General features: G+C 41.5%; 1 protein-coding gene across 5 annotated transcripts in view; it reads left to right on the forward strand.

Moving 5' to 3' along the window:
- Positions 1 to 1843: 1843 nt before the first annotated feature.
- Positions 1844 to 20443, forward strand: part of CHD1 (chromodomain helicase DNA binding protein 1) — a 79187-nt gene continuing 60587 nt past the window's right edge. The window contains exons 1-4 of one of the 5 annotated variants that reach the window (XM_074995282.1): positions 1849 to 1995; positions 3472 to 3600; positions 3774 to 3980; positions 19353 to 19557. In XM_074995282.1, the coding sequence (XP_074851383.1) occupies positions 3928 to 3980; positions 19353 to 19557 (258 nt within the window). In that variant the 5' untranslated portion in view covers positions 1849 to 1995; positions 3472 to 3600; positions 3774 to 3927. The other 4 variants (XM_074995280.1, XM_074995284.1, XM_074995283.1 and 1 more) reach the window with 4 other exon arrangements.

Raw genomic sequence — 20443 nt, forward strand, 5'->3', positions numbered from 1 at the left:
ACTCTAAAAAAGAGATTGGGAGTAAAGAGAGGTGTGTGGTCATGGTGGCTAATCAGTTGAACACGAATTTCCAATGTGATGCTATGGCTAAAAGAGCTAATACAATCCCAGGTTGCTGAACAGAAGACTAGTCTTGAGTAAGAGTAGAGAGGTTATTTAAGCTCTGTACTTGGGAATGGTTCAGCTGCTGCTGGAATACTGTGCTCAGCTCTGGTGCTGACAATTCAAGAAGGATATTGACAAGTTTCAGACAGTTCAGAGAAAAGCCATAACAATGATTAAAGCATTAGAAAACATGCCTTAAAGAGTGACAGACTCAAGAACCACTCTATTTAACTAAAAGAGAGGATTAAAAACTGACCTTGCTTATAGTCTATAAATATCTACACGGGGAGCACATATTTAATAAATGAGCTCTTTAAGCTAGTAGGGAAAATATAGCAGTAATATCCAGTGGCTGTAAGTGAAGATAGACAAATTCACACTGGAAATAAGGCATGCATTTTTTGGGGAATTTCTGTGGCCTGTGTTGTACAAGACAGATGATATGATCACAATGGCTCCTCCTGGCCTCAACATCTATAACTCTAGCCTTGCTTTATGGGAAGCAGGATTTACTGGCTGGGTTTGGGGATTCAATTAGAGTTTTGATGTCCTTAGTTTGGCAAAGAAATGGCTGCTGAATAAAAGGTATATAATGTGTACCTATATATATACACACATACACAGAGAGAGAAAGAGAGAGAGATGTTGTATATTACCCGGAAATATGTGGACCTTAATTAACAACACTGAGAGTGTAATAGTTCTTTACAAATGCAGATTGAACCTCTCTAATCTGATCTTCTCTGCTCTGAGAACACACAGGGGCCAGAATGATTTTAGTTAACTGGATGTCTGCTTATCATGCATATGGCCAAGTTTCCTGTGGTCCCAGGAAACTTGTTTACCACCACCAGTCCTGGCTCTCAGCGTTCTGTGCTGTTATTTAGCTGTACTTTACCCCTCAATGTCTTCTAAGAGCCCAGTAAGCAACGGAAGTGTTGGTAATGCTGCAATATTGACTTCCTGTGGCAACAGGTCGTGAGGATACCAAACTAGAGAAATTCAACCTGTTTTTAATCCCTTTGACTTTCCTATTGTTTTACAACATTACATAAACAGTCCACTCAAGGTCTCACTTCTTCAATTCCACAAAGATGAGAACAGCTGGAGTGTGAGAAAAAGCAAGTCTTCCGGTAGTGTATCAAGGCTCCCAGGCCGCTGGAGGAGGATGACCCGGTCGTCCTTTGTAATGCGCATACACCAGCAATGGCCTGGGAACGCTCCCTTTCAGAGGTCACCGTGTTAGGCTGTATTCTAACACAACAAACCAGCAGTCCTGGACCACTCTGGTAGTCTACATGACCGATGCTTTAGTGAGGTTACTGGCAAACGGGGAAGGAGGCAGACGGTCGGAACAAGTTGAGGCTTGGGAGAGAAGGCAGCTCGAGCCCTGTTTTTCAAGTGCGCGCTGGCCCTGAGCTGCGGGCAGATTGCAAGCACAGTACTTCAACCTGGGCCACTGCAACCGACAAGCGGCCTCCACCCAGGTAGTACCAGGCCCAGCAATGACTAACCCCCAGCTCCTCCCTGCCCCTCACCCGCAGTGGCGCTGCCGCCCACAGTCCGCCGCCTTCTCTCTCGGACCCCGCTAGGCCGCCATGGCTCCCTCCTGCCGGAGCCCGGCCCCTCGCCTAGCTCCTCCCTCCGCTCGCGCAGAGTCCCAGGGCGCCGGGCTGACATCACGCCCGGGGTTTCCATACGACCGAGGGAGGGGGAGCCCGCACTGAGCGGCGATAGCGTGATGGCGGCGGCCGGGAGGACCTGAGCGGTGGCGGCAGCGGCGCAGCGCGCACCCTGGTTCTCTCCCCCTCCCGGTTCGGCTCCATTGTGCGAGGCGAGGCGAGGCGAGGCGCGGCGCGGCGCGGCGCCGCGGGCCAGCCCGCCGTGTAGGTCAGCAAGGGCCTAGCGCGGGCGGCCGGCCGGGCGGCGGGGGGAGAGGCGGGTCAGGCCCGGCGGCCGGAGCAGCCCCCAGTCCGGGCTGCAGGCGGCACTTTCCTCTCCGTTGTGCCCTGACAGGTAGGAAGCGGCCTGCCCGGGCCCCAGCTCGCGCCGGCGTCCTTAGTCTCTAGCGGGACTGGAGCTGGACTCCCTGCGGCTGTCGGGGCTGAGTGGGAAGGAGCCGGCCGGGAGCGGGGCCTATTTGCCGCTTCCAGGCGGGTGGGAACGCGGCCCTAGGCCAAGAGGGAGCTGCAGCCCGTGGCTAAGCGCGGCGCTACTGCAGGCCGCACCGGGAGCGGGGAAGTGCCCGCGAGGGAAGAGGGAGACCGACCATTGCCGGGAGGGGGCGGTTCGGACTTGGGCGCTCGCGCGGGGCTGGGAAAGTCGGAGGCCTGGGCAGGTCTTTCGCCGGGTGGGGGGAGATGCAGGGAGAGGAGCTGCGAGCCCCGGGCTGGGCGGGTAAGTGTGGACGCTGCTGAAGGATGGGGGTGTCGGTGCGGGGCTTCAGGACGGCGGAGCCCGGCCCGCGGTGGCTGCCAGGCCTCCCAGCGTGCAGCTTTGTTGAACCAGCAGCCCCCAGAGATTTGTGATCAACAGGGGCGCTGCGCCCGCACCAGCTCCCGGCAGCGCTGGGCCGCGCCACGGACACGCTTCTCCCCCTGCGAGAGCGGCCTGGTTGGCTCCGAGGCTCTAGTCCAGCGGGGCTTGGGTTGGGGCAGGATTATCGGGCTCCTCGGTGGCTGGAACCCTCCGCCGGGTCCTTTGTGTACTGGCCTGGAGAAGCAGCGGTGCTGCGATTGATGCCTGAGAGCAGCCGTAGCCCGAGGAAATCACAGTTCATGTGGGCAAAACCAGGAGGCAGCCGAACTAGCGGCGGGGTGGTGGGGCGGGCGAGCGGGCGGGCTATTAGTCTCATTAGCATCCATTCAAAGCGATTGCGGCACTCGTCATTCCCTGGTCTGTTAGGTGGCTCGTCCCTGTACTCCTGCCATAGGACATCTCGAGAGCGACCTCGGCTGTTTGACTACCCACAGCTCTGATTATTGTGGTATGGGAGATAATGACTTTTCCAGCTGTGAGATCTTGAGCTAGATTAGTTATTGGCTAACTCTGGAGCAGGGCAACTTTTTGAATGGGTAGCTGTTAGGCTGTTTGATAATTTGCTGAAATGTTATGCTTGAACGTGGAAATACTTTTCCAATATTTGTATAGCCTGTGTTTACTGATCTTACTCTGTCAGGTGAAATAAAATACTTTTATTTTAAACCTGTGCTTATTTAAAGTTTATAATAGGGTAGTGTTTAGAAACTGACTTGGTCTGTGTGACATTTTTGAGCCCTTGATTCATACAGTAAATACATCAAAATATTTAGAAGTAGCACCTTCTCATCGCCTGTAAATTAGAAAAATATTTTTATTTATTTTCAGTTTGTGTACCGTGGCACGGTACTTTCAATTGAACAGTTCCTTGGGTAGGCCTTTTACACAGCAATAGGAAAGAGAGAAACCATTCTTTCAAACAGGAAAATGTGATTGCAAAACCAGCAATTGCAGCAGGTACTACCACAAATTACTTTTCATTTTTTTTAATTAAGTGGGTTTCATATTAAATCCTTTTAAATATTTGCTTATTAAAGTCAGTTATTCTTGGCATCTTCAGAGTCTATATGGAACTATTCAATATTTTAGATAACTTTCTTAATACTTTTATATGCCTAACTCTATTTTAGGAAATTTGGGAAAGGATCTTGACTACCTTTGGTGAACAGTTGAGCAAACAAGTCACCTGTAAAACACGTGGAGTTCAAGGAGGACTAGAAAGGGGACTTCTAATAACCATCTCAAAAATTGAGTGGACTTATTTTAAACTTCTGAATATTTACAATGAATGGGCACAGTGATGAGGAAAGCATAAGAAACAGTAGTGGAGAATCAAGGTAAGCAATTTCCTGTTGTATGGTTTTGTTTGCAGACAGCTTGAATTTATAACTATTGTAGACAATTGAAACTCTTTGGCATAGATGCAGAACATGGTTTTGAGGTGTCCTTATGTCTTCTCCAGATTTCTATGTCATTCCTGTCACCTTGGTAGCTTAATGTGGTTTGTATTATAACATGCAATTAATGTAATGGTATTTAGACTGATTTATCTGTGTTTGGGAAACATAGCTTGCATGACTTCAAGTACCTGTCAGCATCATTTTAAAAGGAAACTGTAGACTTTTTGGTAAAGGAAAATATTAAAATTAGTATTTAGGCAATATAATTGGTCCTCAAGGGCAGAGCTGTACTGGTTATAAAACCAAATGTATTCAGGGTATCAAAATAAAGTCTCTATATTGGAAATGCAACCTATGCACTTAGATACCATGATGATGGGTGCATTGTGAAAACCCACCCTAATCTACAACAGGAGTTTAAGCTTTGATTTTGTTACCTAATCTGTAGTTTTGCTTAGTTCCTGACCTACAGATGCCTTGTAGCCTTCACTAGGGTGACAACCTGCACTGGTCCAAGTAATGAAATTGCTTTCTCAGCTGTGGCTTTGATTCATTGCCATTTTGAGTTATTAAACAAGCTATAATCTAGAAGTTAATAGTTTCAAACTTTGAGTGTATACAGTGCTATTAATTGTTTAGAAGATGTTGCTCTTGCTAAAGGGAAGTTTATTTAGTATAATATAAAACTTGTTTTCCAAACTAAGATAAGCAGCTTTCATGGAACTTGAAAGGTTGCTTTAAAACTTTCATAAATCTGGGTAGAAAAGAGACAACTTTAACTTTTATAAATTTTGTAAATCTTGGGTCTCTGGATTTCTGATAACCTCCATGACTTTTTTATGGTGTTGTTTTTTTTTTTTTTTTTGTTTTTTTTTTTTAAAAAGTGGAATTTCTACCTAAAAGAGTCTCTGGCCTGGCTGCAGAGAATTTGAGCCAAATTTTTGCTTTTTATTTTGTATTTTTACCATCTTCAGACTGAAGTAGTTGTAAAGAAAGTATGAATTATCCCATTCTTTCAGTGGGATGTTTGGTAGTTGCCAGTCAGGCCTCAGTGTGTTAGTATTAACTATTTAATCAGTTAACTTGTCAGTTAAGCCCAGATAATGTATTCAAGCACCAGGAACTGGAATTAGAAGTTTTTGTTCTACAAACATGCTTGGTATAGTGACTACAGCTTTGCAGCATTGTGGAAAGTTCCAAGATTAATTTGTTTTTATTTAGAGTAATTATAATACATGTTGTACATGAGAGGGGAGAAGATATGTGAAATATATTTCTACAGAAATGTTTTATGCCTCTGTGAAATGAGAACTTCGGTTATGCCGAGACCTAATGTGTATGCATTTTATGCTATTCTATAAAGTGACAATTTTCATTTATTTTCTTTTTGTGCTTGGTATGGCGATGATTAAGGCTAATATTTTAAAGGCATAGTTGATGACACAACAGTTATCTTGCTTTTACTGAAAGCAACAAGGTTGCAGGATTGTAGCTACAATTATTATCACGCTGTTACAGAAGTTCAGAGCTATTTCTGTTTTCACTTTCTCAGAAAAAATAATGCCAGCAAAGCTTGGTCTCCTGAGTTTCAAAATGTTGTAAATCAAAATTCAAAAACTGTGGCTAATTTGCCTGGAACACCTCAAATGATTTTGCAGATCACACTGCCTACTTAGTAAGAAACACAAGACATCCTAATTAAAGATAATGTAGAAAAAGAAATGCCTTCTATTAAACTGAAATGCTGCTCCTGCTGCATAATGCATATAGATTACCAATGTATGTGCTTTTCTTGCTTATAAAAAGACAATAAACTAAAAACATCTAACAATTAAATAAGCTGTTTCAGGTACTTTCAATAATATTAAAAGTGAATATTGATCAGAGGTTTTAATATATTTAATCAATTTGATTATTAACTTTGGAGTCAGATTTCATTCTGTATTTAAAGACAACTTGCTTTAAATATGTTGTTTATTAAATATATAGCCAAATAACGCATGAATAGTTTGAAAAATCTGCTTCTCTATTTGCAAGTTGGAAGCAGGAAGCCTTCCTTTGTGAATGTTAAAAAGGCACTACTACAATGGAAGTTCTGAGCCCTAGCTGTGAAGGTATTTTGAACTGAATGTAAATTCTATAAGTATTGTCTAGCTAAAATCTAACTAAGGTTTCTTAAATGGATAGTCCACATGTATTGTTTTGTTAGACCATAAAGCTTTTCAGTTTTCAAAATCTAAGCTTTCATTTAAAAAAAAAAAAACAACAACTAAATCTGCAACAAAGTGTTCATCTTCCAAATGTATCCAGTGCAGTGATATCAGTGTTTATCCCATAACCTAGAGATAAGAACTCCCATGTTCCATTTTAATTTGACTGGAAGATCAGGCTTAAAGTCCTGTGATGACACTTCACCGTCACATAAATTATTTAATCACAAATCATTTTAACGAATGGCATGGGAGTGGGATTATGAGTGTAGCACAATGGGTAGATAATTGGGAGTTGCTCCAGAGAAAAGGACAGAGGAGGTACTCAAAGACAGGGAATGGTGAAAGAAACTAATAAAAGATATAGGGAAGGAAGAGAAACAAAGAACACTAATAGTAGTAAATCTAAAAGGGTCTGATGTTCTGGGTGACAATACAGAAGATGAGGCATTGAACAAAATATTAATTTTATTCCCATATTCTTCCATTTAGCCCTGTGCAACTGTGAAATTGCCATGTGTTGTAGGGCATATGTGGACTGCAGTGTAGAGCTTGGTCAATGGTCCATAATAATGAGTTCTCTTGAAATGAGTTTGTCATCCTTGATCTAGAGCACTGTTGTTGATTGGGGAAAATAGAGCAGTGACTGAGAACAATTGGGCTTAAAATTGAGGTTGTAAAGTGGCAGCCAGCAGGTTGGTAACAGTAGATCATCAGACCACAAAAAGAGGCTATGACTAACTACAAAGCTCTAAAATGAGAGTGGAAGGAACAGAAAGAAAATACAGCTTCTTCCCAGTAGTTGGAGGGGTGGGAGAGAACATTGGCTGTGGACTTCAGATTTCACAGACTGGCAAGAAATTGTACAGATGAAGTTCTCAAGGATTGTTCCAATAGTCTGGTAATAGAATTCCAGCTGTTCTCCAGGAAACAGTGATCTTGCTTCTAATGCATACAGGTTTCTCTTACTTTTGTGTTCAGTATCTTCCAAATCCAGAGACTGATAAAACTGATGTGGTTTTTCTATCCCTGTCCATTCAGAACAGCTGCCAGTTAGAAATCTGTTTATTTCTCCACTTGCGGGGGGAGGGGAGGGGAGGAGAGGAGAATGCAGCTTTCATGTTCAGGCATTTGCCAAGTATTGCATATGAATCTTCTTGTCTTTGTTCATATGCAACAGTTGGCAGATGCTTGGCTATGAACATGAAAGTTGTTTTTTTTTTCTTCCCCCCATATATGGCAAAATAAACTTTGTACCTGTAATTTGTCACTGGTGCCAGCAATGGTAGAAGTTGTAAGGTAGACAAGACTGAACCTTTCTAATCCAGAACACTTTCATCTGGCAAACTCTGTAATCTGGCATGATTTTCATTTGCTGGACGACCACTTATCATGGATTTGGCTAAATTTCCTGTAGTCCTGTAAAGTTGTTTACAGCCACCAGTCCTGGCTCTCTGTCTTTGTTATTTAGCTGTAATTTACTCCTAAATGTCTTCAAAGAGCCCAGTAAGCAGTGGAAGTGTTAGTAATGTGCTAGAAAATATTGACCTCCTGTCATCTGGAAAATTCTCTCATCTGTCACTGGTCAGGTCCCAAGGGTGCCAGATGAGAGGTTTCCCTGTATCATTTAAATTCTGTTTTCTGTCATCTCAGTGTTCTGTTACTTAATTATTATGGAACCATCTTTTCAGCTTGTTCCAATATGTAAACGCCACAATCTTTTGCTACTGTGTCCAGCGCAATTAGCAGTAACATCACATATGTTGTTCCTCTGAATAGGAAGGAAGGATGAGCAGATAGTTAGCAACAATAATACTGTCCTTGTACAAATGGCCTTGGATGTAAGGGAGGAAACATTGTTAGAATCAGGTGTTCTGAAAAAGTTTTCCTTTGGGGGCCAGTAGCTTTTTGAGGGGGCTCAGTTTTAACTGCCTGCAAGTTAGTATCAAGAAAAGCTTAGTGAGCAAATTAGGGGAGTCTCTATGGGGAAATTTGGTACTGAATTACCTATTCCTGAATTGCATAAGCATAATATCAACGCTAATGGGCTAAACAGAGGGCTGCTGTGATTTGGATTCCATCTTTTGCTCTTTATGTGTGCTTTAGATAGGACTGGGAAGTTTAAAATAATTTAAAAATTATTCGGGAAGAAGAGGCTATATATTTTGCATTTTGTTATGTAGGTGGACTAAAGAAAGACAAGCTATGGGCTCATGGATGTTGCTGAGTTTTGCCATGGTTTTCTACATAGAGAGAGACTTTCTCCATTGTTCATGTAGTATTAATGTTGTTTAACTGTGTTTTAAAATTGGTTATGTTGGTTAAAATTAGTACATCTGTTTAAAAAGCCTCTAAGTTTCAAGTGCGCTGTCATAAGTTGTCCTGTTTTTGCATTCCACTACAATTAAGCTAAATCAGTGAGAAATTCCCCATATATGAAGTTTATCTAAAACAACTAGAACTGGCCCTTAAAACTGTGTTTTAATTGTGTTGAATTCAGTAAGGAGTGGCATGTCTGCCTAGTTTAGGAATTCATTATGGTTATTGCACAATTCATTCAACTTAATGTGTTCTGTATAGGCATTCTGATCCAGTGCAGGCCTGATCTAACAGGTATAGATTGGGGTGGGCCATGTGAGTGGCACTTGTTCTTCACCTCAGTGAAGCAGCAGTCTGTAGAGCCACTGGAGTTCAACCTTCAGCCCCCTGTCTACTCCCCTCCCTCATGTGATGCTTGTGCACCTGAGCACTGCATTTACATGCTCCTCCTCCTCACTCCCAGCGCTTTGGAATGTACATATCACCTAATTTGCATTCTGTCCCTGCTGCTGCTGCTCCTCCCTCACAGAGCTGGAACCTCATTTGTAGGGCAGGGGCTGAAGCCAAAGCAGTTTCCAGCCACATGGCGGGTGGAGGAATCTGGGGCTCCTGACAGAGCTCAGGGCTGGGGAGAGCCCCATGGCAGCTTGAGGAGTCTGGAGTCCCCAAGGAGAAGGAGGCTGGACCTCCCTGGTCCAACAGATTATGTCATTTAGGACTTGTCAGATCCTAAGCATGCTGGACCAGGTAGCTGCAGCCTTTAATGGAAGGGCAGTTAGTCTAATTAAATGTGGCAAATGGATGATGAGGAGCCATATGGAGAGAGAAGAATATGGCGGGTTGGAGGGTGGAGAGATAGGAAGCACAAGAAGAGAGGGTGACAAGGGAGTTTTATTGGTTCACGTGAACGTTGCTGCAGAATGTTTTGAAGTATGTGCTTAAAAGAGATAACAAAATTGTGAGGCTGTTTGTGTAGAGGAGCAATAGTGTTAGTGTTTCTGAAAGTGAGGGAAGCAACAGAGGCTCAGTGCAGAAGTTATTCATGCTGTCCCATTCATTGTGAAAAAAGTTTAAGGTTGAACATTGTTATTGATAGTTTCAGAGGAAATTGACTTAAGAAGACTGCTTTTTTAAGTTAGAAAGTCAAAGTTTAAATTTACACTTCAAATAAAAAAAATCAAACCCACATTGGCTATATTGATGTTCACATTACTGCCTGGTGCCCTTTCTGCAAGGATGCTGATTCTTACATAGTGTACTTTCTCATAAATAAGCTAATTTAAACATACTTATAAAAATTATCTAGAAACTTCTTCAGTTTTTAAGCTGAATATATGCATAATTTTGACTCTAAAATTATTTCAAAGTTGTGGATCTGCCATACATTACAGATTTCTGTTTAACAAGAAAGTCGTACAGGTTGAACCTCTCTAGTCTGGCACCCTTAGGACCTGACTGGTACCAAATGAGAGAATTTGTTAGACCACAGGAGGTCAATATTGTCCAGCAATGTTATCAACGCTTCAATGGCTTACTGGGCTCTTAGAAGCTGTTTGGGTTAAATTAAAGCTAAATAACAGCTCGGAGCACTGTGAGTTAGAACTGGTGTCTGGAAACAAAATATTGTGGGACCTAGTAAGTGGTCATTCGACTAACTAAAATCATTCAGAATGTTGCTGGACTAGAGAGTGCCAGACTAGAAGGTTCAACTTGTAGTGGCTTACTTAGTCTGGCTGTTGTCATCTCCAAGAAGTGGGTCTTATCAGTGACCTGGTGCATTTGTTAGTCTCTAAAGTGCTACAGGGCTGCTTATGAAGCTACAGACTAACACAGCTTTCCCTCTGAGACTATGTGCATTGCTTATGTCTCCTGTGCTCTTGGTCTTATTTTTATTGTTGTTTTTTTTTGTTTTTAGCTACACTTAAATAAAGTGAAGTGTAGATATTTAGGTTTTTCTTTTTCCAGAAAAATAAAAAAGGCTGTCATTGTCAAGGCTAATAAATCTATTTTTGTTGAATACATTTTGTTTTAAAATATTTTATTTTTTCTCTCATTTTTTAAGTTTGTATAGCACCCTTCCAAATAATTGAATTTCTGTGAAACTGGAAGAGGCACCTAAAATGTACTACTACTCAGCTGTTGTCCACACACAATGACAACATAGGCTTGGCTGTCCACTTCCCACACAGCTGCCATTAACTTAGTCTTCTTCCTATTGTAGCTTAATATGTCAGTGAAGAATACCAAGAAATTTTAGGGTGGGTGATCCTACTTCAATATTCCTTCCTTTCCCTGTGTGCTTTTTGGGTTCTTAGTTTTTCCTAATGGGATGGGTGGCCTTCTGATATGAAACAATGGAATATGCGAAAAGAACAAATGAAAGAGCTATTTAGAAGAGGTAATATAACAAAGAATGGAGGAAGACCATATACTATAGCAATAAATATTAAATGCCAGAAAAAGAAACAAGAATAAGTGAATACTTGGTGGAATGGTAATAAGAGAAAAATGGAAAGGATGGACATGTGGGGAGAGAAAACATACAACTTCTGACTCATCACTTTCATTTATGCTACAGAGTACTGATGCAGTTCCCTCTCTAGGGTTGAATTCATCCCTTGCAAATTACAATTGAATTCATTTTGTTGTCATTCTTTCAGACAACAGCATTAACAGATATTTTAACAGAGCACAACTATTTGTTTCAAAATTTAAAACAAAAGCCATAACCTCTGCATTATATGAACCCCTCCTAAAACTTGTTTTACTGATGTTCAGTTCAGAGGGGAGAATGCTTACCTTTCTGGCTGTAATCCTTTGAGTAATGGATCAACAACCAAAACAATGAGAAGAGCATGCATGTTAAAACAAGGCGGCCCTTAATAAATATGGGTTACAAAAAGTATAGTTTGACATTGTTTCAAGAACAGAGCACATGCAGTGATTTGTAATGTATGTTTACTGCAGGACATTCACAAACTTTTTACATACTCTTTCCTCACACTTTACATGTGTGTTTGTACCACTGTCTTCCTGACTTCTCTTTCTCCCTGGAGGATAATAGCAGCAGTTACCCAGTATTTCAAGATCACATATTGTTTGCTGTTTAGATATGTGGTGTTCATTTTTGGGCATTTAGGCAATCACTGTTCATTGAAAATAATCAGGAGAGTTCTGTGGGGTAGGTTGTGGGTTTTGTTTTTTTTTGTTTGGTTTTTTACTTTGCAATTATAGCATTCGGACCACAAAGAAGTACTCAAAGAGCCACAGTTTGCAAACCCCTGCTTTAAGTGATCTCTGTAGATGTGACTGACATACTTAGTTTTGCTCCACTGCTGTTGTGTTTAAAAACAGCTGACAAAGATACAATCTTCTGTATTGCTGCTGGGAGCTCTCTGAAGTGAGGGGTGAACAAATTGCCTATCTCACCTCTTCTTTCCCCTCTCATTCTCACATGAGAACATCTCTAGGCACAGCAGAGGATCACAATTCTAGCAAGAATAACACAACAGAAAGTAAAGGTTCCAGTTAATTTCCTTATTTTGAACAATGAAACGGATGTGATGCTTGAACAAGAGTCGAACCCAAATAAAGAGAAGAGGCAGATAGAATGGAGAGACTGCATTGGTGAACTAGATCCTCATTCATTCACCATAGTTCTATCCAAGGATATTCATCCAAGTGTCAGATGTGGTCTCTTAATCTGTAGGCAAGCACATATTAGAAACAGTGATTACAGTAATTTGAGCTGCCTAGTGAAGGAATGTTTGAGTAATCCCTGGAACTATGAGAATGAGGGATATAGTTTTGGAACCTTAACTTATAATGAGCAGTACCTATTCAGATAAGTATTCCTGTGCAGCTGAATAGGACTTCTTGCATTCATTGTTAGAAAGGGTTGTGGAATTGAACAGAACTAAAGAGGCATAGTTAATAACTGAGTAGTATTCATCACTTTTCAGTTGGGAAAGGGAATTGCTGGCATAATATGCTGTTCGAGAAAGAGGGAAGGGTAAGATAAAAGGTAATACAGAAAGGAACGTTATTGTTTCTAATGCAGGACAAATCTGAAGTAAAGATGTTAAGATATGACTATTTGCTTACACCTATCTGGTTTAGATTTGCATCTTAACATATTTGTCACAAAGGGAGTCCAAGTACTGTTTCATTGTAACGTTAACTTGATTGTCATATTGTCATGTAGTTCTTCTCCAGTAAAGCAATTATTTTAAAGGTCAGGTTTTTTATAGTTAAAAGTTGACACTTCTAATGATTCTTGCTTGAAACATATTGATTGCTTCCCTTATAACATCTCATCTTTCATTTTCTACTCCATTAGAGATACCATCATGTGGTACTGTGATACAACTTGGTGAGAGAGAGGGGTCTTTTAACTCCATAAATCCAGCTTATCCATATTTAAAGTTTTTTTTTTTAAAACTCATTTAGATTGGGGAATAGTTTTTATCTTTCTAAAGCTAAATATATTAAAACATGTAGTAGCTGGGGTATGTGTGAAATCTAATATGCTGCACTAGATTTTTTTTTTTTTTTTTTTTTTAAGAAACTTAAATGGTAAGTATTTTCAACCACTCAGCAAATACCTTGCTGCTTTCCTAAAGCCAATCAATAGTGAGATTGGAGATGGAAGAAATGTAGTTCTTATGTCAATGTAGTTGATCGAATTGGGTCTTGTATGCGCTAGGAAAACTTGAGTTTTAACCACTTGGTGGATCACTTAACACACATTGTAAACCTGTGTGCTTCTCATGATGAACAAATGTAAATAAAAATCACTTTGTGGATGGAAGTTAGTTCCAGTAAAGCTAATCATTGTGTCAGGTAGTCCAAATGTGAATGCAGAGAATGTTGGTAGCAGTGCAAAGGTATTGGTATCAATGGTGCATATGATGTTAGCGCTATTGGAGAAATGCCTTTGTTCATTCTTCACTGACAGTTTTAATGTCTTGTGCCATTGCCTATATCATTTGCCAAGCAGATTACAGATAGGTATGTAAACTGTTCAAACCTAGTCGTCTTGTCCTAATTCAGTGTGCACCTTGGGCCATGGAGGTGGGGTGGGGATTGACCTAGGGACAGCTCTACTTGCCTGTGTGTATTTTGCTCATGGAATTCAACCCAGAAACATCTTTCAGCATGAAATAAGTTTTGACTCTGAATTACACATGGATTCTTCCCTTTCTTATATACTTGGGGCTGCTACAACTTTCAAGTCTTAGTACCATCTACCTGGGCTCTGAAAAACAAAACTGAGGTTTTAATGTGTATGCACCAGCCTGTCTTTTTACCTTCCATTTCTGGGTGCAATCTCAGCCATTTGTTTACCCTGTTCTGCCCCCCGCCCCCACCTCCCTCACTTCTCTCCTTTTCCTGTCTCCCTCTGAGTTCCATGGTTTAGGTTACTGCCTAAGCAGGCAATGGAGGAACTGAAGGAGGTGCATGGAACATGGTAAACAGAGCAATGAGTTTACTTGTTAGTATTTATGCTAGTGGTGTGCCACTGGTTCAGTTACCAATGCCTTGATTCTTTCGTTTTTTGTACATGTTGCCTAAGAGAGCAGGTACTGGTTGAAGAGAGGACTGAAAGGCCAGGGCTGGTGAGAATGGGGTAGATGAGAGGAGGAGTCTGAGGCCTCACAGACAGGGCTGTCCCGACAGGAGGGTTGGGGGCATGGCAAGCCCTCTCTGCAACCCCCCAGGCATGGGACCCTGGGCACCCAATTCATGCCACATGCCCAGCCCCAACCTGGCTCCTTCTCTGGCCAATCTGGCCAGGGACTACCTGGGGTATGGGCAGGCAGAGATGGTAGCAGTAGCCACCGGGCATTGCCTCGCTCAGCCTCTATTCCCACATAATCACTTTGTGGTACTCCACCACTGCCTCCCAGACAGCTGAGCCCTACTTCACCATGGGCAGCTGGTAGCAGAGGCCTCTCAGTTGGCCATGAGAAGCAGCAGCAGAGTAATCTACTGCTTGCTCCCTGGAGTGAGTGCAGAGTGAGGCCAGGGAGAGGTGACCCTCTGCAGCTGCTGCTGCTGCCTTCTTTTGCCTTCAGCACCCATGCCCTGTCCCAGGTAACTTCCCCTCCCATTTGTAGTATGGCTGGGGTGGTTGATATGGGGGCTGGGGCAGCTGCCCACCCTTGTCCTATGATGGGACAGCTCTGCTCATTAACCTGGTTAAAGAATGTCAAAACTCTGATGTTCTAATGCAATCAGACCATTCCAACGCTCCAAAACCTTCCCAGGGCACACAGGAGAACCTTTTCATTCCCCAATCCCCAAAAAGTCCTACAATCAGCACTCCACATTTTTCCCTGTAGACAACCCTGCATCTTATGGTGACTCTTGTGGTCTTGGAAGACTCATCAACTCTGCTTTGTCGGAACGGTTAGGTTAGAATTTGAGAGACCCCCATCAACAACACCCCTGTTTGTTGACATGCATTACTCACTCTTCTCAGACCCTTCATAAGCATGTAAAGTGATAGTCTGGGCTAGAACTATTTCTTGGACAGGAGAGATGTAGAAGTTTATTTTTAACCTTATTAATAATTTTGTATGGTTTGCTGTTTATTACCCATACTAAGGTACATGAAAAGGAAAGCAATAGACTTCTCAAAAGTAAATTTAAAAAAATCCCTCTACTTGCCAAACTTTCCAGCTGAATTATGTTGTTCTCATTGCTTCTAATTACAAAAATGGATATTTCTCTTGCTCTCCAACCCACCTTTTCTTTCCTCTTTTTCTTTTCTTCATCAGCTTGGTTAGGAAGATCATATCTCCAGCAAGTGTATGAGCTTGAGAAACATAATTACTGTCATAGTGAGGCAGAAGCTGTGAATTGAAATATGAACCGAGTGTTAAGCTTTAAGATAAATACTGTCTTCCCATCTCTCACGTACATGTACACAAAGTAATTTCTTCAAAGTTAAACGTGTTTTTCTCCACCCACTATTCAGGGCTGGTCTGTATCTAAAACTTTTAGGTCAGTTTAGATAACTTTGGTCAGGGAATGTGCAATGACCCATGACTACGAACCCTGGATCAACTGTCTTAGCTTGCAGGGCTCATGCAGTAGTGCAAAAAATAGCAGTGTAGATGTTGGTCCAGAGAAGCAGTTCCCAAGCTTTTTCTGGTTGCGGAACGCTTGGACATCACAGTGTTGTCTGTGGAACACTTTATCTTTTTTACATCATCGTACTAAGTATGAGGAACATTACTAATGGAAAATATTTCATAATAATAACTAAATTATTGTACAGTAAAGGCAACTCAAATAATGAAACCACATTAACAAAACAAATATAGCAGAGATGATGGATAAAATATCCCAAAATTTATTTTTTCCTCTGAGAATGGGGAACAGACCGCCGTTGCTCAATTTCAGTGGCAGAACACTTTGCCATAGCTTGTGAAATACCAATGTTCCGATGGAACGTAGTTTGGGAACCACTGGTCTAGAGCTTGGGTTCCAAGACCCTTCCCCCTACCAGATGCTTGAGCCCCAATATCTACACTGCTGTTTTAACCATACAGTTTGACTTGGGCTCTGAGATGCACCTCCATAGGTCTTTTTTTTGCTGTGGAGACACACCCACTGAAAATTTATAGGATTAGCTCATTGTTTCTCTAGATAACAAAAACACTGTTTCTCTCCCATTAGTCTAAACAAAGGAGGAAGAGCTAGTGTGCTGTGCTTTAGACTTGCTCTAGGACTACGCACATGTACTTTTGGGCTCCATAGCTCTTAATGGAGCAGTTGTAGATATTAACTATCTACAACAGCTACTACATTCAGAACACTTTATGCTGCATATTCAGTGTGGTTGTAACTGTGTTCATATCAGGATAGCAGCGAGACCAGGGGGATGAAGTAATTTTTTCTTTTTTTTTCTTATTGGACCAGCTTTTGTTGGTGAGAGAGACAGACTTTCAGGCCGCACAGAGTTCTACAGGTCTGTGAATAGTATTGTGAGCATCACAGCTAAATGCAAAATGGATTATATTCTGAATGCCAAAAGAGGGAAGATTCCTTTTTATAGTGAGCTAGCTGTTTCCAATCTCTATTCAAACCCAGTTGGATAGTGTCAAGTTTATATATGAGTTCTAGCTCTGTAGTTTTAAGTTTGAAGTCTATTTTTGAAGTTATTTTTGATAAAGTATGGCAACTTTCATGTCTGCTGAGCATCCAGGGAGATTAAAGTGCTTTCTTATGGTCTTCTGAATGTTGCCATTCTTGATCTCTGACTTGCGTCCATTTATTTCTTCGTGTAGAAACAGTCCAGTTTGGCCAGTGTACATGGCAGAGGGCCATTGCTGGTACATGATGGCAGTTATTACTGCTAGATGTGCAGGATGTGGCTAATGTAATTAGGACCTGTGGTGGTGTCACTTAGATAGGTAGACAGAGTTGGTAATGAAGTTTGTTTGAGTTTGGTTCCTGGATTAGTGTTTCCATAGTGTGATATGTAGTTGCTGGTGAATATTTGCTTTCAGGTTTGGGGGTTATCTGTAATCCAGGACTGGCCTGCCTCCCAAGGTGTGTGGGTGGGTGGGGGGATGGGATGATCGTCCAGGATAATGAGTAGATCTGATGATGTGCTAGAGGCTTGAGCTGGGAAGACTGTAGATGATGGCCAGCGGTGGTCTGTTACTTTCTTTGTTGAGCCAGTCGTGTGGTAGGTGACTTCTGGGAACCCATCTGGCTCTCTGTTTGCTTCTCCAGGTGGGTACTGCAGACTAATATGGCTATATGCTTTTAACAAATATCCGGCTAGATTAGAGATTTTAAAATATATATTGTCTTTGAAAATAGTTACTGCATACTTTGCATTCTTATGCATAATTCATTATTGATAGAGAAGCAAGCATATTGAATGACCAATCAATTTATTTAGGAAAAAGGAATGCTTATTTAAAGTTGTTTTAAATAACATGTTTAATTTCAAGATGTTTGTTTGAAATTATTCTGCTACTTTCAAGGCAGTATTGTCCCTACCATAGTTTCTATCAAGATGTCTTTTGAAAAATTTGGGACTTCTATGTTATATTAATATTATGGTAGGTTTTTTTTTAGTATTTGCATCTTTAGCATAGGTTATTAGTAAAATTGTTTTGAGAAACCAGATTTGTTTGTCTTGAACTTACCTGACAATATGTACATATAAAAATATTATGCCAAAATGTTGTGTACATTCTTTTTAACCTAAATAAACATTGTAGAGAGTGGTTATGCAGTTTAGTGACAGCTTCAGGGCTTTTCTAAATAGGAAATTTTATTTGCATAAGAGTATCATCATAGGGAGTTATATTTGCACAACAATACAGTAATATCATGCTAGCATAATTACCCATGTAGGTGAGCCATCAGGAATAGAATCCTCATAATCCTTCCTGATAACCTTCTGTTTTGCATAAATCATTAGGTCCATATTTATAAATAACACAAGGTGTAAAAAACCACCTCACAAAGGACTTTGTTTAAATTGATGGTTTACCCTATTTTGGCTTCTTTATTAAAGACAGAGGTGAAATTACATGTGTGTTTTTTTTGCTGCATTAGGAATATTAGGAAAGGCAATCTGATTGTGTTGAAAGACCTCTTTGCTGTGTTAGATTGTTTGTTATTCTCTCTCTTTCTCATCTGAGAGTAATGGGTGGTATTGAAATTAAATACAGGTTATTTAAAACAAACAAATAAATGATTGAGATGGTGTGAAAAGGCAGTGCCACTGCTGTTTTGCTTGGACTGCATGCTTTGATCATGGATGATCTGTCCTGTATCAGGGTGCTGTCCCTGGTCCTTGCTTAAAGCACAAACTTTTATAGAAAGTTTGGCTGCTAGCTCTGTGTTTATCAGGCCCTTTCTCCTTTCCTGTTGTCTGACTGTTTGAAGGGCATATGGGGGGGGGCGCTATTCCTGACCCCTTTTTCATTTCAGTTCTATATTGTGCATCCGCTGTTAGATAATGAACAGTTACTTAACAGTAAACTAATTAGTTACTGTACCAATCATAGTGTTAGTAACTAATTCGTAACTAATCATAGTACAGTAGAAGCTTGATAATCTGGCATGTCTGGGGAAGAGGTTGCCAGATAATCAGATTTTTCTGGTTAGTGGAGTAGGGCTGCTGACGCTGGCCAGCGGGCTGACCCCAGCCAGGAGGGCTGCCCAATGGCAGCTGCCCTGCCTGGGAAGCTGCCCCATGACAGCAGGAGCAGGCCGCAGCTGGCCCTGAATGCTGGTTAACAGAATGTGCTGCGTATCCCAGTGCCAGATATCAAGGCTTTTAATATACGTCTCTATTCATAATCCATTGTACAACTGATGCTGAATGAGAGAGCTAGAATTGCCTATCCCAAAGTTGAACCTTATGGAAACTGAGTGTACCACTTTCACAATAGCAAGATGACAACTCTATAGTTTCCTATGACAGGGAATATATTGATACCCCTCACCTTGAATTTGGCCCTATTTACAGAGAGAAGCAACACATGCTTGTTTTGTACCTACCTTTGAATGAATGTAAAATTGGATGTTTAATCAACTGGTAATATTTTTCCTATCTCTTTGAAGCTGTGGATTGCAGAGGATATGTCTATGACTATGTCATTAATTGACCCAACTTCTGAAGTATTTTATATATCTACTTGGCTAATTTCACAACTGTACAGATAAAGCTAAATTTCTTACTTCACTTTGATTTTATTCTACTACTAAAAATGTTGCATAATATATCTTTAATATCTAATTACAGCCAGTCGGATGATGATTCTGGTTCAGCATCAGGTTCTGGATCTGGTTCAAGTTCTGGAAGTAGTAGCAATGGAAGCAGCAGCCAGTCAGGGAGCAGCGACTCTGACTCTGGTTCAGAGTCAGGCAGTCAGTCAGAATCAGAGTCTGACACATCTAGAGAGAAGAAACAAGTTCAAGCAAAACCACCAAGAGTTGGTGGGGCTGAGGTAAAATGCTCAAATAAATCTTCCAATGAAAGATATTAAACTGTGTGGTTATGTCCTATAACTATTTTCACTTAACTATAGATAAAAACTGGAATGAAAATCTTTTTAAACTGTTAGAATTTTAGCTTGACTTAATTAATAAAATATCTGTATACCATGACAGGAATATCCTGCAAAATATCAAGGCCAAGCTTTTCAGAAATGGATATTATGCTCATAAATTCTTACCAGGGTATCTAAATTAAGTGGCCTGATTATCAAAGTGTCTCGTGCCCAACTGTTCCTAATAATTGTAGTACAGTAAACCCTGATTTAGCAGACCCCAATTCAATGGACTTTAGTAACGAGGGACGTCTGCCAGGCTCCTGTTGTTCCCGAAGTCCGCTGAATCTACCAGCCCCTCCTGCCCTCCTCCCCCACTGCAAGGAAAATAGGTAAATGTTGGCAACTCACATGCTGGAGGGGCTGTTGCTGCTGGAGCCGCCAGAGCAGCTGCAGGACCCGCCGCAGCTGGGGCTGCTGCCGTGGCTGGAGGAGCTGCACTGTAGTTGGAAGATCTGTGCTATGCCTGGAGCAGCAGCAGCTCTAGCTATGGCAGAGGCTCCAGCTGCGGTAGCAGCTCCTCCAGCCATGGTGGCAGCTCAGGACACGACTAGGCTCCAGCAGCAATGGTAAGTCACCCATATTACAGTTTTTTTTTGAGGGGGGAGTGGGAGAAGCCTGGTTGGGGGAGGAGCCTGGGGAAGCTGGGGCCGGGGGAGGCGCAATATGCCAATACAAGTAAACCCTCGCGTATAATGGACTTTCAGCATTAATGGAAGTGCCTCCTACCCGTTAGTCTGTTAAATCCAGGGTTTTCTGGACATTGATAGCTCACTTTTAAAGA

This window comes from Carettochelys insculpta, chromosome 5 (assembly GCF_033958435.1).
Source record: "Carettochelys insculpta isolate YL-2023 chromosome 5, ASM3395843v1, whole genome shotgun sequence".
NCBI classification, from domain to species: Eukaryota; Metazoa; Chordata; order Testudines; family Carettochelyidae; genus Carettochelys; species Carettochelys insculpta.